This window comes from Somniosus microcephalus, chromosome 20 (genome assembly GCF_052327205.1).
Source record: "Somniosus microcephalus isolate GS21.2 chromosome 20, FLI_Smic_1.0, whole genome shotgun sequence".
NCBI lineage: Eukaryota > Metazoa > Chordata > Chondrichthyes > Squaliformes > Somniosidae > Somniosus > Somniosus microcephalus.
Window position 1 is genome coordinate 15,036,568 of NC_141006.1, and position 17,590 is coordinate 15,054,157.

A 17,590-nucleotide genomic window follows, 5' to 3' on the forward strand; every position below is an offset into this window, starting at 1 on the left:
GACGTATGAGGCAGCGCGAGCGCGGGAGAACGGCACTTCCGGTCCCCTGAAAGCAGGGGTTAAGAGGTGAAACGCGTGCGACGTATGAGGCAGCGCGTGCGCGTTGAACTTCCTTTTTTTTGACAGGTTTGCCCGTGCGTGAAGGCCTCCACTTTTTACACATTAAAAAAGCAGACGTAAGGACTTCATTTTAAAAGGTAAGTGGTCAATTAATTAAAATTAGAACATTTTTCCCACAGGTTTATTATGTTTAAATACTTTACAGTAAGGTAAGTGTATTTTTAGCTCCGATTTTTATAAAATTATTTTTTTCAAAAATTTAAATTATTGTTTAAAATGGTTATTTAGTGTTATTTATAGTTGATTTAAATAGTGTGATGTTTTTTAAAAATGTATTTTAAGGTTATGTACTGTTTTGGGCGCCCGGAGTTTTCATGAGTTTGACAGGTCTTATGTCAAACTCATGAATGGACTTTTCCCTCCTCTGATTGGTTGCCCAGGGCTCACGTGATCCCAGCCGACGCATCGCACTAACTACGCCGCTGGATCACGCAAGCACAGCGCGCCGGGAGCTGGACCGGGCCACAGACAGGAAATCCACGCAGGCCCAGGCCTCAACTGCCGGCACGCCAGGTAAGTATAGGTCGGGGGCTTGCACCCGCGGGAAGCCCCCGACACGAATTTCTGGGCCATAGGCTTTCAACTGAAGGAAATCAGACTGCTCTGCAGCACCCATTCCCTGTCTGCTAGAATAGTAAAAGGAGACACCGAGGTCCTGAATGAGAAGCGGGTGAGAATCGGTCCGCTCGATATTTCAGAGATTCGGGATTCTAGCGCCCTTCCCTGTGGCTCTCAAACTCATGAACTGATATCTGATTGTGGAACACAGCTCACCCAAGCCTTGTGTTTTGCTGATGTAGCTCTGGCCCACTGGCTGATGGGTGCCCATGATCCCAGTTGTGTGCAGTGTGCACAAAGTCTAATATGACAGAAGTAGTTTCATAGTTTTATAGACAAAAGCAGTGGAGTGTTTGCGATGTAATTTGGCATCAGATTTCGTCACATGTAACCATAACTAAGAGGATGCTAAGTTAGAAGCTGTGTTACAGCCTGATAGTACTTTTTTTTATTCATTCCTGGGATGTGGGCATTGCTGGAAAAGCTGGCATTTATTGCCAAACCCTAGTTGTCTTGAGAAGCTGAGCCTTCTTCTTGAACCACTGCAGTCCATGTGGTGAAGGTGCTCCCACAGCGCTGCTAAGCACAGAGTTCCAGGACTTTGACCCAGCGATTATGTTCTTCTTTGTATCAGTTTGATACAACTGAGTGGTTTGCTAGGTCACTTCAGAGGGCAGTTCAGAGCCAACCACGTTGGTGTGGGACTGGAGTCACATATAGGTCAGACCGGGTAAGGACATTAAAGATCTAGGTGAGATTGTACAACAATCCGACAGCTTCATGCTCACTATTACTGATACAAGGGCCTCAATATTAACCCCCCATGATGGGTGGGAGAGGGTTGGAGGGTTAAAAGGTGAAATATGCGGATCTCTATGCCAACTCGCCACACACGCCGCCATTTTTACGGCGGCAACTTTCGGGGTGTCCAAGTGACCCGTTGTGGAGAGGCGGATCACTAAATTAACATATTTAAATCGGGCTCCCACAGTGCAATTGGGAGCCCAATTTAAAATTGACTGTTGTTGCACGGGTTTCCCAGGGGTCGGGAAACTCGGCAGTGAAAGAGAGGCGGGAGCTGCGGACTCCCTAAGTTCAGTGCCTCTTTCAGCACGCCTTGTGGGCCAGAAGGAGCAGGAGAGCTCCCTCCGGCCCCTCAAGGAAGTCTTCGGCCTCCCCCAGCACTGATCGGCAGCCTCACCTCCCTCAGCCCTGATTGCCAGCCCCTTCCTCAGCCCCAATTGCCAGCCTACACCCCCAGCCCCAATCGCCAGCCCTTCAGCTATGATTGCCAGCCTCACCACCCGCCCGCCAGCCCTGATTGCCAGCCTCCACCGCTCCCCCCCACCCCACATCCAGGCTTGATCGTTGGCATAACCCCCCGAACCCAGATCGCCAGCCTCCCCCAGCTCCGATTGCCAGCCTTCCCCCCACCAGCCCCAACTGCCAACGTTCCACCCCCTCCCAATTGCCAGGGACCATCCCAGAGGGTCCCTGAATGCAGCCTCTTGTTGCTGGTGTTCCCTATCGCCCGTCGGCCAGGCTGTTCATTTGGCCAGCTGCCGGATGGGAAGACGGAGCTAATGAGGTCATTTAAGGTACCTTTTTTTTAACTTTCTGTGTGGGGTCAGGAGTAGCAGGAGTTCTCCTCCAGGCTCCAGAAGGCAACTTTAGGATTCCCCAGTGCTAGGCTTCCTCGCGTTCCATCTTGCAACACCCTCCTGAAACCCCCTCATCACGTCTTACTCCTTTGCCGGCACCTTCCTAATACTCAAACCTCCGCTCGCACCCTCTAGCTAGCTGCTGGATTCGGATTGTTTGGAGTTAAAATCGCCCGTGTCTCATGCTGCCAGCGTTGAGCATGTTTGGTGCTCACCTTACCCAACCCACCCAAATCACACGCCAGGTTAAAATTTCCCCTTGTGTATTGCAAAACAGACAGGTTATTTCCCTGTCGAGCAATAGTAAACAATACAAATACACATCTCGATATACATGGTTATATACTGGCAATATACTGGGTAATATACTGGCATGGATTGAATATTGGTTAACAGATAGGAAACAGCGAGTAAGAATAAATGGGTCTTTTTCGGGGTGACAGGCGGTGACTAGTGGGGTACCGCAGGGATCAGTGCTTGGGCTCCAGCTATTCACAATATATATCAATGATTTGGATGAGGAAACCAAATGTAGTATTTCCAAATTTATTGACGACACGAGACTAGGTGGGATTGTGAGTTGTGAGGAGGATACAAAGAGTCTTCAAGGCGATTTAGACAAGTTGAGTGAGTGGGCAAATACATGGCAGATGCAGTATAAAGTGGATAAATGTGAAGTTATCCACTTCGGTAGGAAAAACAGAAAGGCAGAGTATTATTTAAATGGTGATAGATTGGGAAATGTTGATGTACAGAGGGACCTGGGTGTCCTTGTACACCAGTCACGGAAAGCAAACATGCAGGTGCAGCAAGCAGTTAGGAAGGCAAATGGTATGTTGGCCTTCATTGCAAGAGGATTTGAGTACAGGAGCAAGGATGTCTTACTACAGTTATACAGGGCCTTGGTGAGACCACACCTGGAGTACTGTGTGCAGTTTTGGTCTCCTTACCTAAGAAAGGATATACTTGTCATAGAGGGAGTGCAGCGAAGGTTCACCAGACTGATTCCTGGGATGGCAGGACTGTCATATGAGGAGAGATTTGGTCGACTAGGCCTGTATTCACTAGAGTTTAGAAGAATGAGAGGGGATCTCATTGAAACGTAAAAAAATTCTGACAGGGCTAGACAGACTGGATGCAGGGAGGATGGGGCCGATTTTCCCGCAGTGCGGGGAATTGTCGGGTTCCCCGAATGTCGGGTTCCGACACAAATCTAAATGGGTCTGCCAGCTGGATGCAATTTTCCCTCAATTGGCCAATTAATTTCCAGCATGTGGGCACCCTTGCTAATTGTCCATTTCCAGTCAGAAAGCCCCACAGTATGATGTCATCATTCGTGGTGCTTTTAAAGTCTCCAGCAAGCTTTCCAGCCTCTGCAGGCTTCCCACCAGTCGTACAGAATGGCAGAGGAGCCTGCACCAGCTGCTGCCAGCGGCAGAGCCCGAGCTGCTGCCAAATTTGATGAAACGTCACTGCAGACATTGGTGGATGGGGTTAGGGCCCACAGGGAGGTCCTCTTCCCTAGCTCAGGGAGGAAGAGGCCTCCCAAAGAGACCAGGGCTGCTTGGATGGAGGTGGCTGCAGAGGTGAATTCTCAGGGAGTCACCCGCCGGACCTGGATGCAGTGCAGGAAGCGCTTCCATGACCTTCACCGTACAGGAAAAGTAAGTATGAAGTTTCCATCACCCTCAACCTGATCCCCATTGCCTTTCCCCAACAGCGCTCAGCTTCAGCACTCTCTTCCTCCACATCCCACTTCACAGTCACATCCATGCACCCTTACCCATTCCCTCTCTCTCTATGCTCACATTCACATAACTATTCCACCATGCAGCCCTCACACTGCCTCTCACTCTGATGCTTGGAACACAACTGACAACACACAGGGAGGGCCCTTGGTCTTGCAGCCTCACACCATCTTTGTCTCCTTCTAAGTATCTATGCTATGCAATCTCTACACTCACTCCTGCACTCTCACTCAAACTCCACTTGTCTCCCTCATTGCAGGAAAAGAGAGTTCACAATAGGAGAGAGCAAGCGAGGACTGGAGGAGGACCACCCTCAATAGCCCACCTGACCCCCTGGGAGGAAGGTGTGCTGGAGATTGTCAGGGCTGATGTGGCTGCGGGAGCTGGGGAAGGAGAGACAGGAGCAAGCCCGCAAGCTGGTGACAGAATAGTTTCTCATCTCTCTCATTGACATAGCATGAGTCGCTGATATGATTCTGAAACTACATCATTTGGACTTATGAGCATTTGCCAAATCCAATGTGCAAGTCGCCTTGGCATCAGATCGTTAACTCTTTCCTTTACTCCCCACAGGACCATCCAGAGCCCACTGTCGAGGAGGAAGAGGCTGTGCAGCCAGACTCCTCAGAGGAAGCTCCAGCCTCTGAGGGCACAGCGTCAACAGAAGTAAGCGCACCCAGCACCAGCGCAGACACTCACACCTCGGGGGGGCCTTCGGGACATAGAGTAGTGTTGTCACCTGGTGTTTCACAGCTCACAAGTGAGCATCAGCAGATTGTGGAGACAGGGGCAGCAGTGGAGAGTTCTCGTCGGAGGGCGCAGGCCTCTGCCAGCTCAGCTCAGCTGCATGTCGACCCTATGCCTCTGGGTCCATCCGCAAGAGAGGAGGTGATGCATCTCCATGCACAGATGCAGGAGTCTCTGGCAGGTTTTGTCTCCAGGGTTGCTGCGAGTGTGGAGCGAATGGAGGAGTCCATGGCGAGCATGAGCAGAGCCTTATTGGAGTCATTGGCGCGTGAAAGCATCACCACGGAAAGGATGGCTACCTACGTGGTAAGGCTGGCTACTGCTGAGGAGAAGAGGGCTATGGCCGAGGAGAGGAGGGCTGCAGCCGAGGAGAGGAGGGCTGCGGCTGAGGAGAGGAGGGCTGCGGCCGAGGAGAGAAGGACTACGGCCATGGAGGAGCTAAGTTGCCAGGGTATCGAAAACATACTGAGTGCTCAGAATAGAATGACATCTCTTGAGGAGCGATGGGCATCTATTGAGCACTGAAACCAGACCTTCATGGAAGTCCCTCTGAGCAGGACTTCCAGTGCAGATACGGGTCCCCATGGCCCCCCTGATGAGCAGCAAGGTGCTCTCCAGCCATTTCCAGGCGCTGAGGGGGACCTGACCCATGAGAAGGAGGTTGTTGGCACACCTCAAGGAAGTAGGGGCTTCTCTCCACGCGCTCACACTTCCATGCCACTGCAGAGCCCTCGGTCAGAGCCCCGCCGGAGTCCACACCCAAGTGAGATAGGAGTCTCAACCCCTGCACAGCCGCAGGAGCAGCAGACTGCTGGCGAGCCCTCAGGCTCGCCACCCCAGAGGACGCCCGCCAAAGGTGTCGAGACAGGAGCAGCAGGAAAGTGAGCAAGGGGCCTCCACATCTGCTGAAGCCACAGGGGTACCACTACCTAGGAGCATGCGTAAGAGAAAAATAAAGCACCACTAATCACAAGGGTAGTCACTTGGGTGAAAAGTCTTGTATATAGTTTTAATGCCATCAGTTTCTTGTACATAAAAAATCTGGTGGCAACTGCTGCAGTTGTGGCATCTGTCATTTGGCGAATGGGGATTTCACATTGAGGCCTTAGGATTACTTGCAGATGTCAGCAAGCTGGTCAAATAGGTAGAAATGCACAGGGATGGGCCACTGTCCATGGTCTGTTAAGGAGCAGCGAGGCTACAGTGTTTGATGTACCAGGCTACGCAAATCTGGCCAGGATGAGTGCTTTCCTTGCATTCCGCCCAGCAATGTTCTCGCACACTGGTGCCGCTGGTTGACGGGCCTCTGCAGGATGCTCGTTTCCGTCCTCCTCCTCCTCCTCAGCATCATTCTCATCCAAGGCGGCTCTGTGAGGAGCCTCTTGGTCCTGCGGAATCGGCAAGCCACGACGCTGTGCCATGTTGTGAAGCACACAGCATACCATGACGATTTTGGAGACCCTGGCTGCTGAGTACTGTAGGGCTCCACCTGATCTATCCAGGCATCTGAAGTGCATCTTTAGCAATCCGATGGCTTGCTCGATAATGCATCTGGTGGAAATGTGTCTGGAGTTGTAGCGCTCCTCAGCTTCGTTGGCTGGTCTCCTCAACGGCGTCATTAGTCAAGTCCACAGGGGATAGCCCTTGTCTCCAAGTAGCCATCCCTGAAGTTCGTTTGGTGAACTGAATAGCGGAGGCACAGTAGACTGGCGCAGTATGAGGGAGTCATGGCAGCTGCCAGGGTACTCGGTACAAACATGCAAAATCACCTTCTTGTGGTCACACACCAGCTGAATGTTAAGGGAGTGGGAGCCCTTGCGGTTGACAAAAACTCCTGGATTGCGATGGGGTGCCCTAAGGGCCACATGTGTGCAGTCAATGACGCCCTGCACCCTTGGAAAGTCTGCCAGCTGAGCTAATCCATGCGCTCGCGCCCTCACACTTGTGCGATCCCGGGTGAAATGGATGTGATTGTGCGCGAGGGCAAAGAGGGCATCGGTGACCTGTTTGATGCAAGTGTGTGTGGCCGCCTGGGAGATGCTGCTGATGTCTGCTGCTGATCCCTGGAAGGAGCCTAAGGCATAAAAGTTGAGTGCGGTGGTGACTTTGATGGCCACTGGTAAGGAGTGTCGACCTGGGCTCCAGGTCTTGCTGTAGCATTGCGCAGATGTCAGTCACTAACTCTCGCGAAAGTCGGAGCCACCTTTGGCACTGCTGCTCAGTCATTTTGAGGTAGCTCACCCTGTGTCTGTAGACACTGTTTGGGGGGTATCTCCTGCGCCGACGGCCTTCCATGCGCTGGCCCCTTCTGGCCTGTGCTGCCTCAGGTGGCTGAGCCGCAGCCTGTCGCTCCTGCTGGTGCTGCTGTTGCTGGTGCTGCTGTTGTTGCTGGATCTGCTGCAGCCTCCTCTGCTGTTGGAGATCCTCTAATGCCAAGAAGGGAAGGAACAAAAGGCCTCCCATGCTTCTGGCAGATGCCTCCGTTGAGGAAGCGCTGAGTTAGGGTGCTGAGAGGGGCTTCCCAGGAGCTCACACTGGAGAAGTGTGTGAGGCTCCAACCTTCCACAGCTGTGCCTAAGCCTTGAACAAGTTGCCCCAAGCCTGGAGCAACAACGTCCTGCAGCCTACAAATGCTGTCTGATTAAATCTTTTCATTCCTGATTGACCTGCAGCTGAAAGTAAGCAAGCCGACATTGTTCACGCCAGGTTTCATCAGCGGTGTTCCCACCAGGCGTGGTATACGTGGGGAAAGGCTGAAAATTGCAAGGGCCCCTTAAAATTGGATTACAGATGCCAATTATTGCTGATTAGGCTCCCGACGACCAGTCCCGCCTGCTGCGGGCGGGACTGATTCGGGTCGCGTTGAAACACTGGGGCGAAAGTCGGACGGGGCGGGGAATCGGGCGGTTGGGGGGGGGGGTCGCGACCCCCTATTTCTGCGATTTTCAACCCCCGCACGCCTGAAACCCCGCCTGATGGCTCCAGGAAAATCGAGGCCGATGTTTCTCCTGGCTGGAGGGGGTCTAGAACGAGTGGTCACAGTCGCAGGATATGGGGTAGGACATTTAGGACTGAGATGAGGAGAAATTTCTTCACTCAGAGGGTGGGGAACCTGTGGAATTCTCTACCACAGAAAGCTGTGGAGGTCAAGTCACTGATATACATATGAAAGAGATAGATATATTTCTAGACACAAAAGGCATCAAGGGGTACGGGGAGAGAGTGGGAATATGGTATTGAGATAGAGGATCAGCCATGATCATAGTGAATGGCGGAGCAGGCTCGCAGGGCCGAATGGTGTACTCCTGCTCCTATTTTTCTATATTTCTATGTTCATAGCCATCTGTAACTTAATCCTAACTTACATCACTGATACAAGAACCATACAAATAAAGCTCAATTATAATATCTACCTCACACACCCCCAGACAAAAGCTAATACTGCTACACGTATCACACAGGAGCTGAATGTTCAGGAGACAAACACTGATCGTAGCATTTCCATGAACAACATAGCCTGTTCCCCTCTTAAATATTGGCCTTTCTGCTATGGTGGAGATAGAGGTTACCCACTTTATATTAAAGCTAACCCCGAAGCACATTGGAGACTTACAGCACAGAAAGATGCCATTTGGCTCATTGTGTCTATGCTGGATCTTTGCTACAGCAATCCAAAACTAATCCTGATCTCTCCTCATAGCCCTGTTTCTTTCTCTGCTTCAAATATTTGTCCAATTTTCCCTTAAGAAATGAAATGGTTTCTACCTCAACCACTCCCTGTGGCAAATCATTTTGTGCTCCAAAATCTCTCTGAGTAAAGAAATATCAGGTGTGAGGCAGTTTTTACTCATTTTCTTAGCTCTGCTCTATGTGAATTGCTCCTTTACTCACCATAATCTGAACTTGGCCATTTTTGTAAGAATCAGGTGAGTTTTCATTCTCTTCAGTTTTGCAGCTTCCTGTTCGACATTTTACAACATCCTGAATCTACAAGGAATTATAGAAAACAGATTTAGAAAAACATCTATATAAAACAGCGATAAGGCAAACAAAGTGCAACAATAATAGCCAGCAAGATGCGGACCCTATGTTCCTCTCTTTCTGTGCTTCTCTGATTTTGTGTGACCTTGGGGGTGATTTTGCCAATGGGGGCGCGTTGGAGGCGGGACTGCTGCTTGTCGGGTTTTAGTCCCGCCTCCATCGACTTGTGGCCAACCCACGCTATTTTCCCTTGATTGACCTTGTTAAGACCGCCCAGCGGGCTTAGCAGGCCAATTAAGGGGAAGCCGGTTACAGAGAACGTCAGCATATGACAATTTTTGACAGATGAATTGTCATCGTTTGACAGCTCTGTGAAGCTGTCAAACACTGACATTCTCTGTTGTTTGATGAGTCCTTGTATTCAAGTCTCATCAAACCTATCTGCTGAGCAGAAATCAGATGGCTGTTCCATCGGAGAATGCAGCAGCCATTCTGTCATCTCTGCCGGTGAGATGCGGAGTTCCCCAATGATTGAAGTCTGCAGGAAGAAACAAAGGTAAGTAAACATTTCCTATCACTTTTCACTCACCTCACATACTTACCTCTCCACACTTGCACCCATCACTTACCTCCACAACTCACTTTAGGACCCCTCCGACCCCCGCAGACCCACTGCTCGCCTCCATGACCCTGGCAGGGTTTCCCAACGTCGGGAAGCCCGCGCCTCTGCTGGAAAAATGGGGATAAGCCTCTTAACTGCCTGTCAACTACCTGTTAACAGGCAGTTAAGTGGCTGTAATCCCCTTCCTGCCTCCAGGAGACGGGACTCGGCGCGGGTCAGGTACCCGCCTCCTGGGAAGATGGCACGGAGGCGGGTTGGGGGCAGGATGGGTACCCGCCCCCAGATTCTGCCATTTTCCCAGCAGTCCTGCCTGCAAACCCGCCTCCCCTTGATTTTGGCTTTCTACCTCTTTAATTTTCCCAGTGTCAGATTAAACAGGAGACACAGAGAGGCTGACAGAAAGCAAGAGACACATTCACTCACAGAAAAGGAAATAAAGACAGATAGAAACAACTTGCATTAGGACAGCACCCCTCTTATGGAAGAATATCTAACAATATTTTGTAGTGGGTAGAAGAGGACACAGCATTTATGTATCCATTGTTTACATCTGCCCACTTGGCTCTCTTGCAATACCTGATTCTCCCAGCTCAGAGGATATTGTTCCCAACAATGATCATTTCCTGCTTTTTTCATTATGTCTCCCAGACTCCAGATGAAGCAGCCGGGCAACCTGTTCCTATACCTCTGACAACGCTGCTAAAAAGTGACTGCTCGGAAGCACCAGACCATGACTGGCTCAGTTTGCTGCTGTTCATCTACATTTTTTTTAATTGATTTATTTTTCTTCACTCCTGCCAGGAAACTGCACTGGAGCAGAGCGGGAAGGAACGCAACCACCAGACTGGATATTTCTGTCTTGCTCCAGCATCCTCCTGGTAGCAACTTGCCCTCTAAGGTATAAAGCACTCAAGACTGCACCACCACTCCCCAATATAATCCAACATTCCCAACACAATCTGAGTCTAACAGTAGCGGCCATCATGTTCCTGATGGAAAGAACGTATATGGAATGGCAATGCTAATGAGGTACTCTGGTGAGATGGGCTACAAGTTTGCATGTATAGGGACAAGACTGCACAGTGGATTAAACTAACTCCAAAGCTGACAGTTCAACAACATTTTTTTAAGCAACTGTGCACGAGTGTACGTGGAATCGAGTAGAGGGTACCCAACTGAGGGCCCAGACTCCCAATGAGTCACCCATACTGTCCAAGATCCCCTGCTGTAGTAAGCATGCATGTTACTGCTATTTGATTAGATCTTTCAAATGCTGTAGAAAATAATTTTTTTGATACAGAAACCAGATGTGGTTTATTGATTATAAAACAATGTCCCTTTCATCTCCTGCTAGCTATAGTGCAGCACAAGAGGTGTGGTACAAAGAATGGTCAGAGAAACAATAGGAATGCCCAAATAAGAAAAGAACAGAAACGTAATATTAAATGACTCCTCAACAGGCAATCGGTGGGACCCCTCCCAGCGCTGAACGTGTGGACTCTGCCAATGGATTGACCATCATCGCCCCTCTCCACAGCTCCCTCTAGAATGTCCGTTCACTTGTGAACAAAACCCTTGCCATCCATTTATTACAAGGGGGTTGGAGTATAAGAGTAAGGAAGTCTTGCTGCAATTATATATGGCTTTGGTGAGACCACACCTGGAGTACTGTGCACAATTTTGGTCTCCTTCTCTAAGGAAGGATATACTTGCCTTGGAGGCAGTGCAACAAAGGTTCATTAGATTGATTCCTGGGACGAGAGATTGAGTAGAATGAGCCTATACTCGAAATTTAGAAGAATGAGACGTGATCTCATTGAAACGTCTGAAATTCTTAGAGGGCTTGACAGGGTAGATGCTGAGAGGCTGTTTCTCCAGGCTGGAGAATCTAGAACTAGAGCTAATAGTCTCAGGATAAGGGATCGGCCGTTTAGGACTAAGACGAGGAGAAATTACTTCACTCCGAGGGTTGTGAATCTTTGGAATTCTCTAACCTAGAGGGTTGTGGATGTTCAGTCGTTGAGTATATTTAAGAATGAGATCGATAAATTTTTGGACACTAAGGGAATCAAGGGATATGGGGATATGGTGGGAAAGTGGAGTTGAGGTAGAAGGTCAGCCATGATCTTATTGAATGGTGGAGCAGGCTCGAGGGGCTGTATGGCCTACTCCTGCTCCTATTTCTTATGTTCTTATGAGTTTATTGTGGATGATTGCATCGACCTTATGGCCTTGACGGAAACCTGGCTGAGGGGTGATGACACCTTCCCGCCTGGCTATACCTTTCACCACTTGCCCTGTCCAAGCTGCCGTGGTGGTGTGGCTCCTATCACCAAATCACACCTTGGTCAGTCCCCCTACTCCTCTGTCACCTTCTCCTCCTTTGAGCATCTTACCTTGTTCCACCCCTCTCGCCTCTCATTTAAAATCCTTGTTCTCTACCACCCACCCAAGTACCACACCAAGTTTCTCACCGAGATATCCTCACTGCTTTCTTCCCTCAGCCTCTGCACTGACAACTTTGCATCCTTGGTGATTTCACCCTCCATCTCAACTCATGCTCTCTCTCCTCTGAGTTCACTATCCTCCTATCCTCCCTTAATGTCTCCCGCCATATAGACTCCTCTACCCTATGCATGGCCACCCCTTTGACCTTTCCCTCTCATGTGGTCTCGCTACATCTATTGTGTCAATCACAGATAAGGCCATCTCTGATCTCGCTATCCCTCTCCACCCACATCCCACTTCTGCCTCCCAACCCCACTTCCTTCTGTGTTCACCTCTGGGAAAAACTCTCCCCCAAGTCACTTACAACTGCACTTTCAAATTCACAACTGTCTAGCCTTTGGTCCTCCATTCACCACGACATTTCTGCTGCTATTGATCTGCTTAATCACACCCTCACCTCCACCTTTGATGCCCTAGACCCCAGTAAAAAAATTACTTTCTCACCTTGGTTGTTCCCCTGGTACGGCCCTCATTTCTGCTCCCTTAAGTCCAAAGGACACAGACTTGAACGTTTATGGCGAACAACTAGTTTAGCCATTCATCTCCAGATCTGGCTGGACAACATAAAGCACAATCGGGTCCTGCTCTCCTCTGCCAAAACTGCTCACTATTCCAGGATCATCCTGCAATACAAAGATAATCCCCGGTTTCTCTTCACTACAAACCGTCTTCTTACTCCCCTCTCCCCTGCCCCCTCCACAACAAGTGTGAGGAGCTCATGGACTTTTCTGTCACTAAGATTAAGACCATCCATTCAGCTGCCTCTGCTGCTTCCCTCCCTTCCCATAGCCCACCAGGCCAAATTTCCACTAAGGTTCCCCTCTGCTCTAGCCCTGAACTTGTATTTTTCTCTAGTTTCTCTCCTATATCCCATCATGCCCTCTCTGAGCGTATCTTGTCCATGAGACCCACCTCCTGCTCCCTCATCCATACCTTTGTTACCTTTAGACTTGACCAATGTTCCCTGTAATTCCCCGTGGTTTTTAAAAATTAAAAGCTGGCTCACTGGCTGTGCAGGATCCCTGGAGCACTGCACAGCCTCGCAGCCTAAAGGGAACATTGGACTTAAGACTATTCCAAAGCTCTCCTGGCCAGCTTCCCATCTTCAACCCTGAGCTTATCCAAAATTCTGCTGTCCTTATCCTAACTCCCGTGCACAACTCCCGTTCACCCATCACCCCTGTGCTCGCTGACCTACATTGGACCCCAGTCCAGCAACGCCTTGATTTTAAAATGCTCATCCTTGTTTGCAAATCCCTCCATGGTCTCACTCCTCCCTGTCTCTGTAATCTCCTCCAGCCCTAAAACCCTCTGAGATCTCTGTGTTCTTCCAATTCTGGCCTCTTGCGTATCCCCGATTTTAATCGCTGTGCCATTGGTGACCGGGTCTTCAGCTGTCAAGGCCCTAAGCTCTGGAATTCCTTCCCTAAACCTCCCCGCCTCTCTACCTCGTTCTACTCCTTTAAGACGTACCTCTTTTACCGAGCATTTGGTCATCTGTCCTAATATCTCATTATGTGGCTTGGTGTCAAATTTTGTTTAATAACGCTCCTGTGAAGGGCCTTGGGGCATTTTACTACATTAAAGTTACTGTATAATTCAAGCTCGCTGACCTACACTGGCTCCCAGTCCAGCAACGTCTCAATAATTCAAGTTGTTGTTGTTGGTGCTAGTCCTGACGTGGTTCAGTTCTGCTGCCAGACCGTCATCCTGTTTTACATTTGTTATTCCCCATTTCTATTTGGTAATGCCTTATTGTAACTGTAATACAGTTTTATTCATTCTTTTATTAGTTAGGGCCTTCCCGGGCAACACCATGAAGACCCAACACATTGCACAAGGGTGCTGGAGGAAACAGAACCATATCTCCACACAGCGAGTCTCTGATCTCAGCTTTTAGTGATCTTTAACACTTTTCCATTCGAAGGTTGTGAAAATCAGAGCACAGCCATCCCTAAGCTAACTCTCCTCACAGTTGGTTTCAGAGCAACAGAATTGATGTAGAAGTTCAATCATGATCTTATTTAATGGCAGAGCAGGCTCGGTAGACCATATGGCTTACTGCTGCTCCTATTTCTTATGTTCTTATGTAATATTGATGGGAACAATCTGCCCAACTTTCTGTAAAGATGGGGATGGTATTTTACAAGAATGGGCACAGGTCATTGGCTTTTAAATAAATGGATAAGTGCAGCTTTTCCTTATGGCCCTTAAAGTTGATTTAAATTCTGTAACACAATAAATGTGAGCGAGTCTTCTAGCCTGATGTCAGTGGGAGTGACAGTGATGATGAATTGAAGTCAAATCTATTGTGATGTCCCTACTTTTAATGCAATCCATTTTGCCAATGCCGTATATTAATGCAAAGTTCCTTTCACCCTGAAAATCCCATTCATCACAAGCTGGATATGAATGAGAATGGCTGTATTGCTTACTCTAGCTCATCCATTAAGGAAAAGTCCATGGTCTCCCATCACAGCATCCAGCTCTTTCTTAAACAATTCCACGATTTATGCCTCCACTACCCTATCCGGGAGTTCATTCCATGTGTTGATCACTCATGTGTGAAGAAGGACTTCCTGACATCCATCTTGAATTTGACTTTCACTAGTTTGAGCTTGTGTCCCCGTGTCCTTTAACCTTTTCTGTACCTTTTACAATCTTATACACCTTTACATGGACAGCAGGGGAGTGCATGCTAAGGGAGAACACAAAGAGATTAGGAGAGAAGTAAAAAAAAACAACTAGGAATGCAAAGAGGAACTATGAAATTAAATTATCAAGGAACATAAAACAAAATAGTAAAATATTTTACAGGCACATCAATAAAAAAAGGAAGGTTGGGATGGGAATAGGGCCATTGAGGGATAGACAGGATAATACCACAGGTAACGATAGAGAAATGGCAGAAATATTAAATCATTATTTTGCTTCATTATTTACCAGGGAGATAGAACAGGTGGACATGACATTGGATGATGAGATTAGTAATGAGATAAGTGCATTTAAAATAAGAAAACGGGATATATTAAATAAACTAATCAAACTCAAAGAGGATAAAACCCCTGGTCCGGATGGATTGCATCCGTGCAATTTGAAAGAATCTAGGGAAGAGATAGCAGAGGCATTACTAAACATATTTAATAATTTGTTAGAAAAAGGTGTAGTGCCAGAAGACTGGCAGATAGCTAACGTAATACCTATATTCAAGAAGGGGGATAGAACATGTCCAGGGTATAATAGACCAGTCAGCTTAACATCGGTGGTAGGAATAATAATGGAATCCCTACTAAAGGAAAAAATAGAAGAACATCTAGAAACCAAAAATATAACAAGGAACAGTCAGCATGGATTTCAAAAGGGAAAGTTTTGCTTGACCAACCTCATTGAATTTTTTGAAGAAGTAACAACGAGAGTAGACAATGGTAATGCAGATGTAATTTGTCTAGATTTTCAAAAGGCCTTCGATAAGGTACCCCATAATAGACTAATGAATAAGGTCAGGGAATGTGGAGTCAGGGGACAAGTAGCAGAATGGATTGCTAGCTGGCTTCAAGACAGAAAGCAGAGAGTGGGAGTAAAGGGTAGCTATTCACAGTGGCAGAAGGTGGGTAGTGGTTTTCCACAAGGATCAGTGCTGGGACCACTGCTGTTCACAATTTACATTAACGATTTAGACTTTGGAATCAAAAACACAATTTCTAAATTTGCGGATGACACCAAATTGGGGGGGTGGGTGTGGATAGTCAATACTGAGGAGGACTGCAACAAATTATAGGAGGACATTAATAAACTTGCAGAATGGGCATATAATTGGCAAATGAAGTTCAACACAGATAAATGTGGTGTGGAGATGCCGGTGTTGGACTGGGGTGGACAAATGTAAGAAATCACACAACACCAGGTTACAGTCCAATTGCTTTATTTGAAATCACAAGCTTTCGGAGCGCTGCTCCTTCGTCAGGTGAAGTGGAGAGATGCATAAAAACACAGCTTATATAGTCAGAGAATAATGTCAGATGTTTACAGGTAATCTTTCTAACTGCCATTTATCACACCTCGGCAGAGAGATAATCACAGCAATCAAAGGTGTAAATGGTGTCCAAACAGGTCAGTCAGGAAAACATTACATCAAAGAACAATGAGGTGGGGTCACAAGGGGTCAAATGTTGCAGATGCTGGGGTCTGTATGAAAAACAAGAAAACAGAAAAAAACATTTTTTTTTGCTGGAAATCACAGCAGGTCCGGCCGCATCTGTGTGGAGAGAACAAGCCAACGACGACTCGAGTCTGGATGACCCGACATCAGGTGGGGTTACATGTAGCGTGACATGAATCCAAGATCCCGGTTCAGGCCATCCTCATGGGTGCGGAACTTGGCTATCAGTTTCTGCTCGATGATTTTGCGTTGTCGTGTGTCTCGAAGGCTGCCTTGGAGAATGCTTACCCGAAGATCGGAGGCTGAATGTCCTTGACTGCTGAAGTGTTCCCTGACTGGGAGGGAACACTCCTGCCTGGCGATTGTTGCGCGGTGTCCGTTCATCCGTTGTCGCAGTGTCTGCATGGTCTCGCCGATGTACCATGCTCCGGGGCATCCTTTCCTGCAACGTATGAGGTAGACAACATTGGCCGAGTCACATGAGTATGTACCATGTACCTGGTGGGTGGTGTCCTCACGTGTGATGATGGTATCTGTGTTGATGATCTGGCATGTCTTGCAGAGGTTGCTGTGGCAGGGTTGTGTGGTGTCGTGGTCGCTGTTCTCCTGAAAGCTGGGTAATTTGCTGCGAACGATGGTCTGTTTGAGGTTAGGCGGCTGTTTGAAGGCGAGTAGTGGAGGCGTGGGGATGGCCTTAGCGAGGTGTTCGTCGTCATCGATGACATGTTGAAGGCTGCGAAGACCATGGCGTAGTTTCTCCGCTCCGGGGAAGTACTGGATGACGAAGGGTACTCTGTTGGTTGTGTCCCGTGTTTGTCTTCTGAGGAGGTCTATGCAATTTTTCGCTGTGGCCCGTCGGAACTGTCGATCGACGAGTCGAGCATCATATCCCATTCTTACGAGGGCATCTTTCAGCATCTGTAGGTGTCCATTGCATTCCTTCTCGTCTGAGCAGATCCTGTGTATTCGCAGGGCTTGTCCATAGGTGATGGCTTCTTTAACGTGGTTAGGGTGGAAGCTGGGGAAGTGGAGCATCGTGAGGTTGTCCGTGGGCTTGCAGTAGAGTGAAGTGCTGAGGTGTCCGTCTTTGATGGAGATTCGTGTGTCCAAGAATGAAACCGATTCTGAGGAGTAGTCCATGGTGAGTTTGATGGTGGGATGGAACTTGTTGATGTTATCGTGTAGTCTTTTCAGTGATTCTTAGCCGTGGGTCCATAGGAAGAAAATGTCGTCGATGTATCTGGTGTATAGCGTTGGTTGGAGGTCCTGTGCAGCGAAGAAGTCTGTCTCGAACTTGTGCATGAAGATGTTGGCGTATTGGGGTGCGAATTTGGTCCTCATGGCTGTTCCGTGTGTTTGGGTAAAGAACTGGTTGTCGAAGGTGAAGACATTGTGGTCAAGGACCAGTTCTTTACCCAAACACACGGAACAGCCATGGGGACCAAATTCGCACCCCAATACGCCAACATCTTCATGCACAAGTTCG

General features: G+C 48.4%; 1 protein-coding gene across 10 annotated transcripts in view; it reads right to left on the reverse strand.

Moving 5' to 3' along the window:
* Positions 1-17,590, reverse strand: part of LOC147103064 (adhesion G protein-coupled receptor B2-like) — a 1,231,153-nt gene that overhangs the window by 74,037 nt on the left and 1,139,526 nt on the right. For all 10 annotated transcript variants that reach the window (XR_015072890.1, XM_085962346.1, XM_085962351.1 and 7 more), the window contains one exon: positions 8,726-8,821. Coding sequence is in view for 9 of the 10 variants with exons in the window: in XM_085962346.1 (XP_085818472.1) it covers positions 8,726-8,821 (96 nt within the window). In the remaining variant the exon portion in view is untranslated. The remainder of the gene's footprint in view (positions 1-8,725; positions 8,822-17,590) is intronic.